Source organism: Perissodus microlepis, chromosome 6 (assembly GCF_051167445.1).
Source record: "Perissodus microlepis isolate ML-2025 ecotype Zambia chromosome 6, ASM5116744v1, whole genome shotgun sequence".
NCBI classification, from domain to species: Eukaryota; Metazoa; Chordata; class Actinopteri; order Cichliformes; family Cichlidae; genus Perissodus; species Perissodus microlepis.
This window is the reverse complement of record NC_140466.1, coordinates 17832039-17850901: the sequence shown is the minus strand read 5'-3', so window position 1 is coordinate 17850901 and position 18863 is coordinate 17832039. Positions and strand designations below refer to the sequence as shown.

Here is an 18863-nt window from a genome sequence, read left to right as displayed (position 1 = left end):
TGACTAGGCCACTCCAAAGTCTTTATTTTGTTTTATCTTCATCCATTCAGGTGGACTTGCTGGTGTGGTTTGGATCATTTTCCTGCTGCAGAACCCAAGTGCGCTTAAGCTTGAGGTCAACAGCAGATTGCCGGACATTCTCCTTCAGGATGTTTTGGTAGAAGCAGAATTCATGGTTCCATTAACTGCAACAAATCTTCCAGGTCCTGAGGCAGCAAAGCAGCCCCAGACCATCACACTACCACCACCATATTTTACTGTTGGTGCGAACTTCCTTTTCTGACATGCTGTGTTAGTTTTATGCCACATGTAACGGGACTCAAACCTCCCAAAAAAGTTCCGCGTTTCTCTCTTCAGTCCACAGAGTATTTTCAAAGATGTCTTGGAGATCATTAAGATTTTTTCTGGCAAATGTGAGGCGAGTCTTTGTGTAACTGTTTTCTCCTTGAACTCTCCAATGGGTGGTATTTTTTCCCAGTAACTTTCTTATTGTTGAATAATAAACTCTGACCTTTTGTGACCTCTTGGATGAGTCGTCGCTGCGCATTGGGGGTCTTTTTGGTTGACCAGCGACTCCTGGGAACCACTGTTCCATATTTTCGCCATTTGTGGATAATGGCTCTCACTGTGGTTTGCTGGAGTCCCAAAGCCTTCAAAATTGCTTGGTAATCCTTTCCAGATTGATAGATGTCAGTGACTTTGTTTCTCATCTCTTTCAATTGTGACATGTTGTGTTGCATTTCTCAGTCTGCTTCAGTTTGTCAGACAGGTTCTGTTTAAGTGATTACAGGCAGTAATCAGGCCTTAAAGTGGGAGGGAAACTTAGCTTTGTAAAAGACGTGGTTAATCACAGTTTATTCATGATTTAACAAGGTGGGGGCAATCAAGTTTTCACACAGGGCCATACCCTTAATGATAAAGCCCTTGATTTAAAAACTGCATTTTGTGTTTACTTTTGTTATCTTTGTGTAATATTTACATTTGTTGATCTGATGATCTGAAACATTTAAGTGTGACAAACATACAAAAAATAGAAAATCAGGAAGGGGGCAAAGACTTTTTCATACCACTGCACTTAATGAGGATCAATACACCTACTAAAGATAGGATCTCTGGGGTTTAGAGTAAGTAAAGCAATTCAGACTGTTCCTGTCTTGGCTCTGTCTTTGTGCCATGAGTCAGCCTTCAACACGCACCAAAAGGATACCATGGGACAAACTTAATTAACAAAGCAACACAAAGAATTAATTATGTTCACTGTGGTTGTCAGTTTTGGTTTTACAGTTCTTAGAAAATGTTCCGCTCAGACACATCACACATTCACTCAAACACGTACATACAAACTGACCTGAGTGACATGATCTTGTATGCATCAGGCAGGTAGCACCGCGTGTTTTCCATCTGGACGGGGTCCGAGTCGCAGATCTTGTCATCAGTGCGGCCGTAGTTGGCACTTTCAATCATGATGACATCTGTGCCTGGGCAGCGTAACTCAATGGGGTAGGACTCACAGGACAGCTCCCTGCGGACTACTGCCATGGGGATGGGGGCACGGCCATAAACTGGACAGAAAGACATGTGTATTGATATTAAGTCTTTGTTTGGTGAAATACTCCAGACGTTTTGGTAGAGCCATCTTTAATTTACTTGGACTGCAAGGCCTGAATTATTCAAGAATAGACTGTGTTCAACTGAAATTGCATTTGTACCCTTGTCATATAGACGTAATTATTCAGACTATATGAAAACAATAGCATAACAAAAGACTTCTTATAAGGGCACGTCCACTGTCGCGAGTGAACTGACTTGGTAATTAGTGCTTTGCAGTTAGCAGTATTGGACATCATTCTAGATAGAGAGTAATTGCCTGGCAATTTCAACAGATATTTAGTGCTGCAGATAATATTCAAAGATGGCAATGCCTAATTATTCTCACAAGTTGCAAATGTGATGCAAACATCCACTAGGACGGTACTGTAATAGGGAACATGTCATTAATTTCAATGAGTCTGAAGTTACTGAACATTCCCGATATTTTTTTACTCCATTGGCGGACGCTTTTGTGCCACACAACTCCCTTTCATCTAAAAACAAAATGAGCAAAAATCAGAAGAAAGGCAAACTCTTCTCATCAAAAGTATTCTTAACAGTGTCATGATTTTGGATTCTTCTTGTTATCGCGATTCCATCGCTTCTTTTATTTTAATCCTTGCTTCCTGTGGATTCCAGTTAGTCCCCGCCAGCCAGCCCCCCAATGCCTGACGCACACAAATAGTTTAAAAAAAGTTTTCTCCTTGCTCATAAGCATTTGGACTGCGTTTGGACTTTTCTCCCCTTTCTCTCATTCTTTATTTTCATGTTCTGCTAAAACACCTTATACATACCTCCAATAATGACAATAATGGTGTGGTTCTGGGTGTTAGTGTCGCATGGATTATTCTTGGTTCATGAGTGCAGCAATCCCTTAGAGCAGCTGTTATCAGCCCTGGACAAATTATCAGTTGAGGTGCTCAATTGTATTGCCCATGTCTGAATCCACCTAACCCTTCCATAATAATAATGCAGATTTTATTACATATATATATATATATATATAGCACTGCCCATCTAGACCATCTGAGATTTTTTGCTATACAGGGTGCAATATACATATTATGCATTTCCCACTTGAATAAACTAATAACATTTATTAAATCTACACAAAACTAATGTGGAAGGTTGCCAGACCCAGCGCTCTTTTTGGAAGAACATATCCTGTCAAATCATTTCTTAAAAGCAGAGAAACAAGCACATGTATACACACATGAATGTACAGATACAAAAGCAATTAAAAAGACACAGACATACAACATCTGTGTAAAGCGAGGCAACGCTCCCTGTCATGGTAACCATAGTAACCCCGTCCACCCTCCCTTGGCTCTCTCATTGGTTAGAGAAGCGTCATGGTTACATAAATGCAGCAAAGAATCTGAATGAGCTCAATGACACTGTGCCCGGGCTCAACTTAATACTGCCCTTCACCACATCACAGACGCACAAGCACGGAAGCACACGCACACACACACACACACACACACACACACACACACACACACACACACACACACACACACACACACGCACACACACACATACACACACATACACCCACACACTCATGCATACAAATGCTCGGAGTGATGGAATGTAGAGGTGGAAATTCACAGCCAGCCAATATCAGTGTGGTGTTGGTACCTGAGGGAAAAACATTGATAATGGCAGGAGGTAGCTTAGAGATAAGACTGATATATAAGTGGCATTTACTGAAAATGTCTTCTCTAATGAACAGACACATGCACACACACGTATGTATACCACTGCAGGCTATGATTAGACCTTAAGCACACATTCAGACAGGATGTGTGTCTCCAAAGTAGCTGAGGATTTAACAGGGCATCATGCAGTTTTGTCTGTGTAAGCAGGGGGTCTTAGTGCACTGGGTCATTACTGTGTGAAAGTAAGTGTCAGTTTATTAGTTTTTCAATGGCTGCATCATGACTCTGTGAGCATGAATATAAATTCTGAAGTGAGGGTTAATTGGAGCATGTGGGGATCAATAAACAGCATCGTAAGGCAGCTGTCTAGACTAGCTTTGGATCAGATGTCTTACAGTGTTGCCTTACAGGGTCCCCTTTGGGTATGAAGCAAGCATTATGACACAAACTCATACACACACTATTCAAATGAGGGGTCTATCTGTATTCCCATTAAAAGCCACTCTGCCTTTGTAAGCAGGAGTAAATGAACTGACTCGTACATGCCATCCTGTCTCGTCTGTCACATTTTAATTTATCTTATTATATCAGCTGCCTCACCTATAAAGCTGCTGTGCTTAACCTGTCTCCAAAGGACCCTCTACACATATTTCTGTCACCTGATACACATGCATTCACTCGCACACACACACTATGCGCACATATTTAGCTGTCTGTCTTTGACTACATGTAATAATGTGTGAGCTGGCAAGTCCATGTTAATGTGTCTGTCATTAGTTGTGTAAGTGGTGACAGAAACTTGGCAGCAACAGACAGTACGGACAGTCTTATTCAGACACTCTTATTGCCTCGGGGGGCTGAAACAAAAGGATATTGATTTTTACATTTGGGCCAAGAACAAGAGAGTGGCGAAAGAGGTGGATAGATGGAAAGAAGGAATGGGTGAAAGGAAAGAGGAGAGAGATTTAAAAGGTGATCTCTCACTTGAACTGCCAAAGCTTTTGGCCAATGCTGATGTCTTAAATGTGGGGTGCTTTGAGTTACAGGGAAAACAACTTATTTTAAGTGCATAAGATATTCTAAAGGTTAAGGCTAGCAGTACCCTCATTGTTTCATCAATATATATATATATAGATATATTCATATATCTATCTATATATATCTATATCTTAGCTTGATCATTGTCAACCACCAGGGGGTGTATCCCATTTTGACCTCCGTAACCTCCAGCCATATTTGGCACAGATGTTCCTGTATACTATGTCAGTCGCTTGGTTATGGCGTCCCATGTATGTCCTGCCTGCTAGCATCTCACACCCTGTTATGTGCTGGATTATCTCGGGGCATCTTTGCACAGCCTGCACCTGGGATCTTGCCTGGTGTGGTAGACCCCAGCCTCCATCAATCTTGCGCTTAGAGCTTGTGTCTGTGCTGCCACAATTAGTGCCTCCATGCTGTCTTTCAGTCCAGCTTTGTCTAGCCATTTAGGATTTTTTAATATCACACCCTTCTTCTACCTGCCAGTGAGACCATGGCATGCAGTAGCGTGTCCATCCATGATGCTTCCTCTTCTTACGCCTCTTCTTTCTTGGGTTTCTGCTGCCTGAGGTATTTACTAAGCACATGATCAGTTGTGGCCATCTGTCTGTGTGCTAATGGATCTTTGTTCTTTCTTTCCTGGATAGTGTTTCTGACACTCACTAGTCCTCAGCCTCCTTCTTTCCGCTTAGTGTACTCTTCTGGGGTTCCATGGCGATCAGGCCTTTTCAGCCTCCGGTTAGCCATTCCGGGTACACCTCATCCATTAGCAACTGGTTAATTTGTGCTTCCAGGGGCTCACAAAATGAAGTAAATCCTTGAGCCAGTAGGTGTGGATCATGCCAGAGTCTGGTGCTGTCCGACTCTTTATATTTCTTGGATGGTGACTAGTAAACCCAGAAGACAGACAGATACAGATTGGTTACCTAAATGGAGATGACATAAATGATGACACTGCCGCGGACTGCCAATAACTCATACTCAGCTAATCCCAACCAGCCACACCTTTACCTGTGAAGCACAAGAGTATAACTTGGATGGTTCAGTGGAGAACACTTGGTTTATTTTCCCAGCTTCTGGTATAACTGTTCAAGCTAATTGCTTTAAAAGCCATCACACTTCATCACTCCTTCCTGCAGATAGTTGGCTAACGTCCCTTTGTTCTGCCTTGATCTTGGCCACAAGTCTTTCTCTCCATGGAAGATACCGCTCCTTGTGGCTGTTGTTAATCTTATAGAGTTATATGTCTCATATGTTGCTGTGGTATAGATCATCTGGTTGGTTTCGTTGATTGTTGCAGTAGGGGTTGTGCGTAATGTCGCATTCACATCTTCTAGTAGACTTTCAGAAGGTACTTCATTTAATCAGCTATAGAGGGTCCAGGTTCCCAGCTTAGCCATGGTCTTCTGTTTCAGGTCAGCTGCCCTAGCATTTAATCTACCAGTTGTTTTCAGGACTTGGTGCCCAGTCTTGGAGAGTGGGGATGATGACATTCCCCCTCAGACCTGACGTCTTTGTGTTGTAGGTCACTCAATGTGTTGTACCTCAGTCTCTAGTTGCAACAGCAGTTGCTTTTTGCAGATGTTGATGATGTTGCAGCTAATGATTCGAAGCATACCGCATCATCTGTCAAATATGGTGGAGGCAGTGTTATGGCATGAGTATGTATGACTGCCAGTGGAATTGGGTCACTACTGTTTACTGATAATGTGATAGCTTATAGAAGTAGCAGGGTGAATTCTGAAGTGTACAGGCCTAGACTCTCTGCTCAGAATAAGCCAAATTCTGCAAAACTGATTAGACAGAGCTTCACAATGCAAATGCTTCAAACACAAGTTCCTTAAAGGAAAGAAACTGGATGTTCTTCAGTCAGTCACCTCCACCCAATAGAGCATATAAAAAACCCGTAAAACCCTGCCAAAAAAAAATCCCAAAAACAAACAAACAAACAAACAAAAAACAAAATAATTCCCAGATTCACGTTTACATTTCTTTTTGTTTGAACAATCCTAAAATAATATGGGTCTTTGGAGAAGACTGAGTGGTTGCTGTTGTGTGCCCTCAAGCTGGTGTCCTTGTTTCAGCTGTACAGGTTTCCTCACAAAGCAAAAGGAACATACTTTGCATACGTTAACTCATTCTTTAGACATTGATGCAAATATATTTAACTGAAACTCATCTCTTCCTGCAAAACCAAGCCCTTGGTGTTTATATGCCTGACTATAAGCACTCCCTGTGTGCCTTTTAATTGCATCCATTAGTTTTTAGGTGGGATTTCTGGCAACGTTGGTGCAAGTACATGCTAGATGGTGTGTTTGTGTGTGTGGTCCAGGAATCACTTGCTGTAGAGACCTACATCTATTTAAAATGTGGATACATATGTGTGTTTGTGCGTGAGTGCATGTTACAAAGTTACACAATGTGAGTGACAGGAGCTATTAAGAGGACCGAGTTCAAATGGGCCAGAGCTCCCTCTCAGAGTCTTTTAAGCCTATAGTCATGTAGGAAAGGAGGAAATATAAAGTTGACCTACTGGACTGCATTTGCACTGAACATTTTGTACGTGTGAAAAATTTCTGTGTGTGCAATAAAATGTTGCCCTGAGTTTTGATTCTTATTTTTGGTTTTATTGTTATTCTTTCTTATGCTCATATTTTCATGGTGTCCTCATTGTCTCCCCATCTTGCCCATCTCTGTCTATGTGTTTACACATTTGTCCTACTGGTTTCCACTTACTGTCTTATTTTGGTAATTGCTTTTTCTTGTGTGTCTCCTGTGCCTTTGCCTCTTCACTCCTTTATGATTGTCTGTGCTATCCTGATTAGTTTCACTCTTGTTTTATATATCTTCACTTGTCTATTTTTCATGCATTCATTATTTCAAGTCTGGACAATCTTAATTCATTATTATCAGGTGTCAGGGAATAGACAGAGAGACCACGTTTCCTCTGTATTAGCATCTCTTCATTTGCTCCCTGTTAAATCCAGAACTGAATTTAAAATCTTTCTCCTCACACACAAACTCTCGAATAATCAGACCCCATCATATGTTAAAGACTCATATCATATTATCCTAAGAGAGTGCTTCACTCTCAGACGGTGCTTACTTCTGGTTCCTAGACTTTTTAAAAGTAGAATGGGAGGCAGAGCCTATCAGGTCCCTCTCCTGTCAAACTAACTCTCTTTGGATTGGGGAGACCTACGCTCTTTCTACTCTACTCATCACTTTCATTTTTGATAAGCTTATAGCATGGTTCTGCTGGAGGTTTCTTCCAGTTAAGCGGGAGTTTCTCATTCCCACCATTGCAAACTAATTGCTCATATGGGGTCCTTTGATTGTTAAGGTTCTCTCATGAATACTCCAAGGTCTTTACCTTATAATATAAAGTGCCTTGAGGCATCTGTTGCTGTCATGTGGTGCTTTATAAGTAAACTTGAATTGAACAGTTGCCACCTTGCTTTGTAATCAGCCCATGCTGTATGTAGTCTTGTGCATCGCTTTATTGGTTTGTCTGTTTATCCGCTGTGTGTCGGCCTCCTTTATCCCATCTGTGTTGTTTCAAGACTCATTTGTATCCTTGCTTTTTTGTGCCTGCTGAGTAACAGCTCTTTGCAACAAATGCTATTTCTTTTTTGAAAGAAGTCCAGCAATAAGCCTTTATTTTAGCAGACAATTGTGAGTGTTATAAAATTAACTAACATTACCTTTTGCTCTTATCAATACAGTTATTAAAAACACAGACTATAGCTTAAAATAATCAACAGCTGTTTTATTTTACGTTTTCCAGTGAGCCCAGTAAGCCACGGTAGTGCCTTATCAAGTCAGTAATCAGGTGTTTTTCCTTCTGTAATATGACCAAAACTAGTCCACAATTTTTTTTTCTTGCTTTTGCCAAATGGACTTTAGTCACATAGATATTTGACTGAAAATCTTTAATGTAGCAATAGTAATAATTGAGCAATACAACATATTTCAATTAACAAATTAAAAGTATTTTTTTTTCTACTTTTTTGGTTAGGGCAGTGCAATGAGTAGTGTGTCCCTTACCAATGGCTATGGGGGAAAAGAAGGTTGAGATCAAGAGCAGGCATCTGGTCCACATGACGTCTGAGGATGACCTGGAAGTAGATATGGAGGTACTTCCTGCTGAGCCCAGACGGTCTTGTGGCGAGCTGTTTATATGTCACAGCTCAGTCTTCCTGTCACCATACAGACCTGAGAATTGACACACAGAGAGAATCTGCTCACTTGGTTTGCCATACGTATACACATTAGGATGCTTTATGTGGGCCGCAATACACATATTACTAACTATTCCAAAATATGATCTTTTTCTTTTTCTTTTTTTCTTTCTAACAACAAATAAACAAGTAAACAACAACTGACAAAGTTTATCCAGCAAAGAAGCAGATTTTCCTCAAAACATTTAACTGATTTATAGTGGATGGACATTTTAACAAACTTCAAAATAACAAAAATCGTTTCCTTAAACAATAATGAGAGAAAGAAAGAGAGGACTAAATGACAAACACTTGTACCTCAATCATATTTTCAGAAAATTAAAATGAAAATTAAATTGCTTGGTAAGTAAATGATATTCTGCAGACACACAGAGAGGACCTACAAGCACATAAAACTACAAGATTGTGGTGAAAAATTGAAATTGATCATTTAATCATGAATGTATAAAAACACTTTGATAACATTTATTGTATAGTTTTTTATTATTAATCTCTGGCTCTCTTCCACAGCATGTCTTTGTCCTGTCATCCTCCCCTCACCCCCAACTGGTCACAGAGATGGCCGCCCCTCCCTGAGCCTTCTTCTGCAAACCAATTTCTTCCTTATAAAATGGAGTTTTTCATTCCCACTGTCTCCAAAGCGTTTGCTCATACAGGGTCATATGATTGTTGGGATTTTCTCTTTATTATTTTATTACAAATGGAAAGCGGCTTGCGGCAACTGTTGTTGTTGTGATTTGGTGCTGTATAATTAGACTGAATTGAATTAAATTAAATTAAATAGCTTAGGGAGTTAAAAACTTCTGTCCAATATGTGATTATTTTTAAGCTCTACAAATTAATATATTCTTCATTAGGTCATACTAAATATTTCTTCGAGTTCTCAAACTATCTCATCTGCTTTAAAAGATTCTAAAGGAATTAAAATCACATTTTTAAGCTAAAAAAAAGCCATCATAGTGTGTTAAACACAACAAGAACAAGATATTTTGTGCAAATCCATATTTCACATGGCAACAAACCATATCCCAATTAATCCATACACAATAACACAAATCTGCCTGGAAAATGCAAGACTACTGTTATATGCAGACCCTGTCTAAAAGAAATAGTAAAATAATACAATGGCGCTTAATGTTTGCATAATGATGCTTTTATTAGGATTCACTTCACTTGGTATTACACATCAGCATCAAAGTGTGAAATGTATTGATGTCCCAACCTAATTGTTCATTTCATGGTCCATCAGCAACAAACAATTAATACAGGGATGGTCTCTGAGATAAGTTATAGCAGTGACAGACTGGTAAGCATCATTTCTCCGTCTTTTTTCTGAGCAGATTAAAAAGACCAGCACTGTTCAATCACTTGCTCACCGCCCACTCACTCTTATCTCAACTCAGTGGCTCTCTTTGTTTTTTTGCACTGCAAAATTCACGTTTTAAATAGGAAAAGCTGCAACATTTACATTTAATTTGCAGAATTATGTGTGTATGTCAAGTTTAAAGTGTGCATGACATAAAGGATAATAAAATCTTCACACAATCATCCTTTTCAAACAAACATCAATTTCATCAGGGGAGTAGTTCTAAGGTAGCAAAAGCCATCTTTGTGCCTAAATGTTCACCGTTCTCAAGGGAACTCATACTCAGCTCCGGAAAAACAAGCACATCAAGTTTGTAAGTGGGAGCGAGAGGGGCTGGAGAAATATGCAACAGCCGGGGACAGATGGAGCAAAGCAGACAGCCACAGCCATGGGAGATACATCATGTGTAACAGAGACTATTGATCAGTGTGACCATATCATTTTTGTCCAGCGGAGACTGAGACAATAGCCAGCTATTTCCATCATGTCATGCTGTGAAGGCAATATCTGCTTTGGCACAATCCTCTGCCTTTGATATTTCTTATAACTGATGTTATCAAAAGTCTTTTAATTTATAGAAAATGCCAGAATCACACATGCCCTTTTTTTTACCAGAATCACACAACATATGTATAACGTATCTTCAGAGCATCTGAAATGACAAAAAGCCTCATCGCAGACCTGCAAATTGGACAGACAGCCACCCAGAGGCACATACACACTGCAGAAACACACAGACGATGAGGCCTGTGTAGTCATCTGGCATTTTATTGGTTCTGTTCTTTTTTGTATGTCAAAATAAATCCTTTAAATTGAAAATTCACTAAAACTAATGATAAAAACACAAGCCAAACCTAATTTAGTGAAGTCTGAAAAGTTGTAGAAAATTCAATTTGCATTCCAGCATAAAGTAGTCAAGCATTTTATCCAATCAGATTACTTTTATGGAGCATAATTCTTTAGCTCTGGATAATGGCAGAGACTTTAAGTTTCCCTTTGATAAGTCTGTAAAAACTTAACAGACGCACTTAACTACAAACTGGTCTTTTTTGCATTCAGAAGAAACTAATTGTTAACTGTAAGAAACTGTTGTTGTTTTTTTTGTGATTTCTAGTTTGCGATACAAAAGCATTTTAAAAGTATATAAAATGTATTGGTCAGCTGACAATAGGTGGCAAAACAACTAATTTAAGTAAGAAAAGTCAAAGTTTGAATAATTTTGATTTCTCAAAACTGTCTGTTATAATCGACTTAATCCTTCTACTTCTAATCCTTCAATTTTTATTTTTAATCTACAAACCTATTCAGCTTTCTAAATACCAAGCGGTGCAACTGATTTCATTGGAGTGTGATTGCATATCTGTTAACAGTTCTTGACAAATCCCTAATGGCACTAAAGTGATAGACTCACAATAGACTCCTTTGTGTTATTCTTTCCTCCACTACAACGACCTAACAAACTGCCCCATTTTGATTGATTGGCCCCTAACTCAGTTGAACATGAGCAATCTGACCAGCTGTCCCCAGCTAGACAGAGAAGGCATACACTGACATATGGCTGGACGCCACCAGCCACAGCATTCCGCTGTTTCATAATTCAAAAGCTATTCCATCACCCCGTATGCTCCACCAGCATCTCACCCATCAGTTAATTAACCCTCTCATTTCCTCCAAGCACACGGTGGCTACACAGACAATGGCTGCGTGTCAGTCAAGTTATGTTCATAATTCAACAGGGCTGCATGCGCCCATATGTTCAGATAATGACAAAAAAACTGTTCCCTCTACAAAGTCTGACAAGAGCATAGACAATAATGATTGCCCAAAGCATTGCCCTGTTTTCCTAACCTGCTTCCTTTAATTATCCTAATGTGTTGATTGGTTAATATATAATGAGTAAACAGACAGTAATGGTGCTAATTATCAGGACATATGTGAAGTGTTTACACTCTGTATTCATCAGAGCACATAAGGTTTTGCAAACATCACAGGCCCCACCTGAACCTGCTCACTGCTAAAATTATGAAAATAATCAAATCTTTTTTTTTTTTTTAATGAGCTCAATATTTCCAATCCTGAACTAGTTCTATCTCACTGGAGATGCTCTCTAGAAGATAAACAGCATCTGCATAAAACTGAGAAAAACATCAACAAAGAAACAAGATCAGACTGGATCCAAGTCTTTGGATGTACCTGCCGTTTCTATCCATCTCTGCTTAGTCATATCCGCTCAGCAGACACCTGCTAATTATGCTACAAATATAAACACACACTACATTTTTCAACCTTGGCTATTTTGCCATCGCAGTTTTCCCAACGTCTTGAAGAAAAAAATAAATGTATAATGTATGTTATAACTGCACCGTTAATGCAGTTAACAGTCTCAACAACACTGTATTATTTACCGTATCAATAAGACAATCTTCTCCACATTAGTCTTACATGTATGTGTGACATGGCCTCGATGTCCCATATTTTTCTGCCCTGAATCTTCATTTCCTACAGGGTCGGCATTAACATAGCTGTTGCCAAAGCCGCCACACTCACACAGTCTATAATGCATGCATCCATGAACTAATTGATGTTGGGCTGATTCTGTGCACAAGGCAGCCTGACCCTACTGAGTGTGTGTGTGTGTGTGTGTGTGTGTGTGTGCGTGTGTGTGTGCGTGTGTGTGTGTGTTAAGTTCCCTAACGAGAGTCCTGCCTGTCACAGCACTCCTCATTCGGGGATTCTCTCTATCACTAATGAATGCTGACCGGACTGGGCTACCTTGTCAACACGCGTCACACGCACATGCACGCGCCTTCATACACACATTTTCACACACACACATGCTTATCACTAGGAGACCAGATGCCCTACTCCCTCAGCCTCCAGGCAGAGTCTCAAATGTGTCCATGTTGCACTTATCCTGTGAGCATGCCTTAAAGAATACCGTGTTGAAGTATGAGTATATGTGCATCATATTAGGCTAGCAGATAACAGATGGATTGCAGTAGTTATAAAAAACAAACCATAGAGAGCAAATGAATACCCGTTTAAGATACTGTACTAAAATCAGTATTTTGTAATCTATCTTTACCTGTAGTTTTGCATTCACCATAATTAGAATAAAAGAAAATGGTTCAAAAATAAAGAAAGAAAGAATAGGAGAAAAATATAAATGCATGGATAACCTGCTGAGTTTTTCTTCTTGTACTTATCTATCTATCTATCTATCTATCGATACATATATTTGGTGTGCTATAACGGCAGAGGAAGAGGACATCTTGTGTTTTTTTTCTCCTTTTTTCTTCACTTAGTTTTTCTTCACCTGTTCTTTTCTTCCCTCTTTTTAGTTTCTTCATTTGTTCATTCTTTGCTCTGTTGGAGAGAAGTCTGAGCGGAACAAAGCTCAGGGGGCTATGCACCATGTTCAGTAAAATGGCATGTGTCCGCCAAGCTACGGTAAATTACCTCCAGTTGGCTTGCTAGGGTAACCACCATGGACCATTTCTACGTGTGTGTGTCTGTGCGTGTGATGGAAAGGGTTGGAATAAGGTTGTGTGGGTGATAGAGTGTGAGTCGGTATAGGTAGTGTTTCAAATTATCATCAGCACAGGTAGACAGGCTGGGAGAATTTTGATTAGAGTGACCATGCACACACACACACAGACACACACACATTTAGGTAGCTAATTTGGCAGTGTGGAGCTGAAGAGATGACTAATCAGGATAGAACCTGGTGGGAGTCTGGCCTGTGGCCTATAATGAGAGACATAAGAAACAAGCACACACATTCAAGCAACAGGCGCGTGTATACACACATATCAATTATGCACTGTGCAAACAGACAAAAGACATTCACATGCAGCAGGCACGCACGCATTCAAACACAGACCAGCATGAGTGATTGTGAATAGAAGGTCCTCCCTCATAATTGCTTGGTGCTGATGAAGCCTAAGATACTGATTAGCAGCGAGTGAACCCTCAGTGTGACCAGAGGCTCAGGAAAAACATACTGTCAACTCCCAATAATGTGAATGTCTTGACATCTCAACCACAACATGTATTCCTACTGTTGCATGTGCATGCATGTTTAGAGAAAGGGGGAGTTCACACACAAGCCCCTCGCACCACATTAAAATCACAATTAAAATTAAGTCAGTGTCTCGTTGAGTTTAGATCTGGCCACTACTAACATGTGACAAACAGTCATGTCAGCTCATGTCTCTTTTTTTAAATCTATACATTTGGCCACTGCAGCCAGATGCAGTATGGTTACTACCACTGCACATTTGTTTTTAGCATGCACGGTACATACATGCAGTCGAGTGCACACATGTCAGTACTCGGATGAAGGGCAGCTTCACTGTAGGAATGTGCACAATTGTCACCAGTGCCCCGAAGACAAGTGGCCTAGCTAGCAATTTATACAGTGCCAGTTGTAAATCCTTTGTATGTCAGTAGCAAAGAGCTGCAGAGTGCTTCAGCATCGCCTTAAAGGTATAGGTCACCCCTACATCAGTATGGGTCACTGTGGTCTCAATTTGACATCCTCAGTGAAGTTGAACAACAGCTGTTTAGTATGATTTTTTTTTCAATTCGCTCAATTTATTCTTTTTTTTATAGCAGCAGAGAAGTCTGTTAATTTAACTGCAACATTTACTCTGTTTTAACATGTCATGATCAGGGATAATGGCCTGTGGCAGAGCAGATCATGGCTAATTCAAGCGACTTTTATATTTTGCATGAGAAAAAAACATGCAAAGAAGGCTGCCGCCCTGACAGACTAGTTTCCTCTGTTGCTGTTCAAAGGAGATTCAAGATTTTTCCCACAAGTACATTTTTATTTTTTAAAAGCTACATTTTCTTTTCAAATTATTTTCACTCATAAGAGTTCAAAGCTTTGGGCTAAGCACCTCATCCTCTCCATCCATGTTAGACATGCTATGCCCGTCAGAAAATTGCGTCTAGGGAGTCTCTGGCTTTGACCGGACCACTGCAGTTTCCGCATGGCTGCCTCTGGCTGCTCTGAGAACGCTCACAGAAATCTGATGCACCAAAACCAGCCTGAAAATCCACCACCAATGACCTCGTCTGTAAGGCACAGGCATTTTGATTCTGTCTGCCTGGCAGCTAGATACCACGCTCTGTTCTGCTCTGCTTTGCTCTGAACTTTCTAATGCTCCAATCTAATCAACTCTATATGCCCTCCCTCCCTCATGAGACAAGACGGGCTAAGGTGGAGACGTGCAAGCAAGAATTGAGATAGGAGGAGAAGTGGAGAAGCGGGGAGGGGTGGAGAGAGGAAAAAGACGAAGGATTAAAGAGGAGGGAAGAAGATGGAGGAGGAGATTCGTGAAGAAGGTCGGAAAGGAAAACGGCTAAGAGAAATAGAGATAGAAAGATGGGATAAAGCGGGAGTGACACAGGGATGGAGACAGAGAGGATGGCAGGAGGCAGTGAGAGAGGGGGAGTGCCAAAAGCGATCATAGCGATTTGAGCAGAATCTTAAAGCAAGTTAATAACATAAGGCATTTATCTTTTTTCTCCTCCTTAGACTCTGCCCTAAAAGATTCGGGTTTCATAAAACACAGCTCTCTGACACTAGATAGTGATATAAAAAGTTCAACTGTCAAATGTGAAAAGAGACATAAAATTCAAACAGCACCAGTTCTGAAAGAAAAAACACAATAACTATGGGTGAAAACTAAATATAACACAATAACATCACTTTTTTAAGACCATCTTTTCAAAGAATTTCAAAGAAACACAATATCATGCCATGGAAAAATAAGCAGGCTAAATCAAATCAATTACAGTAGCAAATTAAGGCTAGCTAAGACAAAGTAGACTTTTTTGACATGCTTAATCACTTTAAAATATTTAAATCATTATGAGACAGATACTGATGCTGTTACTATCTATAATGTTACAGGGGGAAAGGTAACTAGCTAGCCTAGCTACAACAAAGTCTTTTTGTAAAGACTCTCGAGAACATGTCAAACTCATCTTACATCGGGGGTCAAATACAAGCTATTTGGATGTTAAGTGGGCCGAACCGAAGAAACTCGCTTTTACATCAGTCTAACAGTGTTTAACTACACATTAACTACCCATTGTACAAAACAGACATTTCTATTGAATATAGTGAAAGGAACTTTTCTGTCATCTAATCATTTATTTATTACTTAATTACTTTGGTGTAATAAGAATAGCTAATGGGGGAGGTCTTTATGAGCAGGAAAAGTTATAAAACTTATGAAAATACATTTAAAAGTCCTAAATTTATCCTCTATCCTTCACATTTTCCAATGCCACCCATTGGCCAGATTTTAGTCTTTGCCAAAACCCTCGAGGCGATTCTGGTTTCAGACTTTCACACCCAGGCTGTATAAGATTTGTTTATAATGTCTCTCGGAGATATGCACTTTACAGATTTTCTCTTACTGTAAAAGCTATTTAAAGTTTCATAATTGAGTAACAACTGTACAGTAAATAGCTAGGTCATGATATGTTCCAATGAGATAAAATCTACCCATATACTGTCTGCAGATGGATGGTGTTTATAGACAAGTCCATCACTTCCTTTCAAACCACGATTTCAGCAGTCACAAGGAGGATTTCGTCTTACCGTAGGGGGGAATACACATTTTTCCTTAGCAATAGGTGGTTGCCAGAGGGCCACTGATCAATCTGTAGGCCTGTATGACTGGAGGGCTTTAGCAATTGTTTTCCCAGTGACTCCCATCAACCTCTTGCCACCACTCTCAGCCATTCGGGGAAAACTCATTTTTCCCGAACGATTGGTGGTTGTCAGTGGATGCTCACCACTCTCTAGGCCTAAATGACTGGAGTCTTATTCACTTGACCCTACATTGTCACCATGACTGTCACACATCTAAAATAGCAGACAAGTTAAGGTCACATGGTTAGTGTTCACATGTCCACATAACCTTAAAAAAGGGACGTCAGAGCACCATGAAGCACTTTCCTTGTAAGAAAAACATAAGGTAGAACAGATCGGGGGTTTAGGTTGGGATAAGTTGGACGCATAGCATCCTGGGCTTCCCAGTCAGATCCAGATGTGGTTTAAAAAATAACATCGCAATGGCAAAAAATGCTCAGCTTGAGGCTCCAGAAAAGGATTTCACAAACCAATGGGTTAAATCACAATGGCGATATCCATCATTTACAGGCAATCTGTGGGCTTGCCATCACTGTAAGTGATCACTCTATTAAGACCGCTGAGTATGGGAACTGCTAACCCCTTCAAACTAGTATATTCTCACATATGTGGAACTGCAGCTCGTATGCTGAGAAGTATTAAACAGCCCACTTGGCGGTGTCGAGATTCACCAGATTAGTCATGAAGAGCCAGTTTACTCAGTTTTCGACAGCTTTTAGCGCCTGTTAGTTTTGATTTACAAAAAAAAAAATTAATAGCTTTTATGCTTTTACACTTTTTTCACTCATTATTTACGCTATTGACGCAATACTTTAGCTTGCAGATGAGTTAGAGTTTTGCTCATTCAATGCTAAGAATACGCAGAATCAACACAATTATCAGTGAAAACTGATTTCATAACTTATCTGCTTTATACAACCCACAGATTAATGTGGAATAATGAGGAATACTATTTGACTCCCACCTCATACAAGCAAATTAGGTTAGTTCACTGAAATACTCAAAACACTCAAAATATATCAAAGTACTCAATGCATAGAGCAGAAGTCCAGTTTATGGTTGGCCTACTTTTAGGCTTAGCTAATGAAAAAAACAAACAAAAAAAGAATCCATACCCCAAAAATGGCTGTGCCCCATGCAAATATCCAGATAACAAGCACACAGTCCTGTGCACACACGCGCATGTAGCCATTCAATTTTGCATGGCATTACAGCTGAGTTCCCCCATAAGAGCGGAGTTAATAGTGTACAAAACTTCCTCTGATACAATCAATTATGTCAACTACAGACACAGTGATGCTGATTCCAGCACCACTGATGTTGTTTTCCTCCCTTTGATTCATCTGTCTTCTCCTTCATACTACCTTTTTTTGCTCCCCCATTGCCGTCTCCCTCTCCTACTCCCTGTCACTGCTCTAAACCCAGTACTGTCATAACGGATCCATCAAAGGCATGCCTTAAAGCCAGAGGCAGCGCGCGGCAGAGTTTGTGTATGCGTGTGATTGTGTTCGCGGGTGAAGAAGAGAGAGAGGGGAAGGGAGAAAGTTGTCCTGTACAGTACAGAGAACAGCCACCTCAGCAGTGAGTGATGCTGCATTAAAGCGGAGGCAGACAAACAGGGAGCAAATGACTCTCGTGACCTAGATTTAAACCCCCGTGAACAAGCTGGGCTTGGTTAGCAAGAGAAAATGCTCAAAACCTCATCTTACATTTGAGCTTTATTATCCATTTGTCAATTACTTTTCTTCAATTCTGTTCTCTCCATCCATTTATTTTCATGGCCGACTGCTATCCTCCATCCAGCCTTGTTTACTTCTTTCTTACATGCTTGCATGTCCTTTCTATCCTCTGCCATCCACTTCGCCGTGCTGCTCTATGAACATTTAATATTCTCATCATGCTCAGGTGCTCTACACCCACTGTTTTCCATTTTAAACTACCGTAAGCTCACATGAAAGAGACTGGTAGGACCAAAATAATGAGACTCCTGCTACTCTAATTTTAGATCCCAATACTCTTTCAGAAACACGTGCATTCAAGTATTTCAAAGATTTGTTCAGAATCAGCAAACTTCAAAACTCTGTGATTTCCACTGATTCAGTTAGGAGGGGAAAAAAAGTGATTTTTGCATAAGACATTAGGACCAAACCTTTGCTCTTGCATTATAGAGCAGATATGAACTGTGTATATCAGAGTCTTGAAATATTTATTCAAAAAGGCCTTTCTGGGGTGCTTACAGTGCTGTTCATAAATTAAAAATGCATAAGCACCAACACTGGTGTATAAATATA

At 40.1% G+C, this 18863-nt stretch overlaps 1 protein-coding gene across 9 annotated transcripts in view; it reads right to left on the bottom strand.

Moving 5' to 3' along the window:
- The window catches only part of adgrl3.1 (adhesion G protein-coupled receptor L3.1), a 119602-nt gene that overhangs the window by 81060 nt on the left and 19679 nt on the right, over nucleotides 1-18863 (bottom strand). For all 9 annotated transcript variants that reach the window (XM_084931222.1, XM_084931216.1, XM_084931219.1 and 6 more), the window contains 2 exons: nucleotides 8340-8507; nucleotides 1349-1562 (listed from right to left, as the gene is read on the bottom strand). In XM_084931222.1, coding sequence (XP_084787348.1) covers nucleotides 1349-1562; nucleotides 8340-8394 — 269 coding nt within the window. In that variant the 5' untranslated portion in view covers nucleotides 8395-8507. The remainder of the gene's footprint in view (nucleotides 1-1348; nucleotides 1563-8339; nucleotides 8508-18863) is intronic.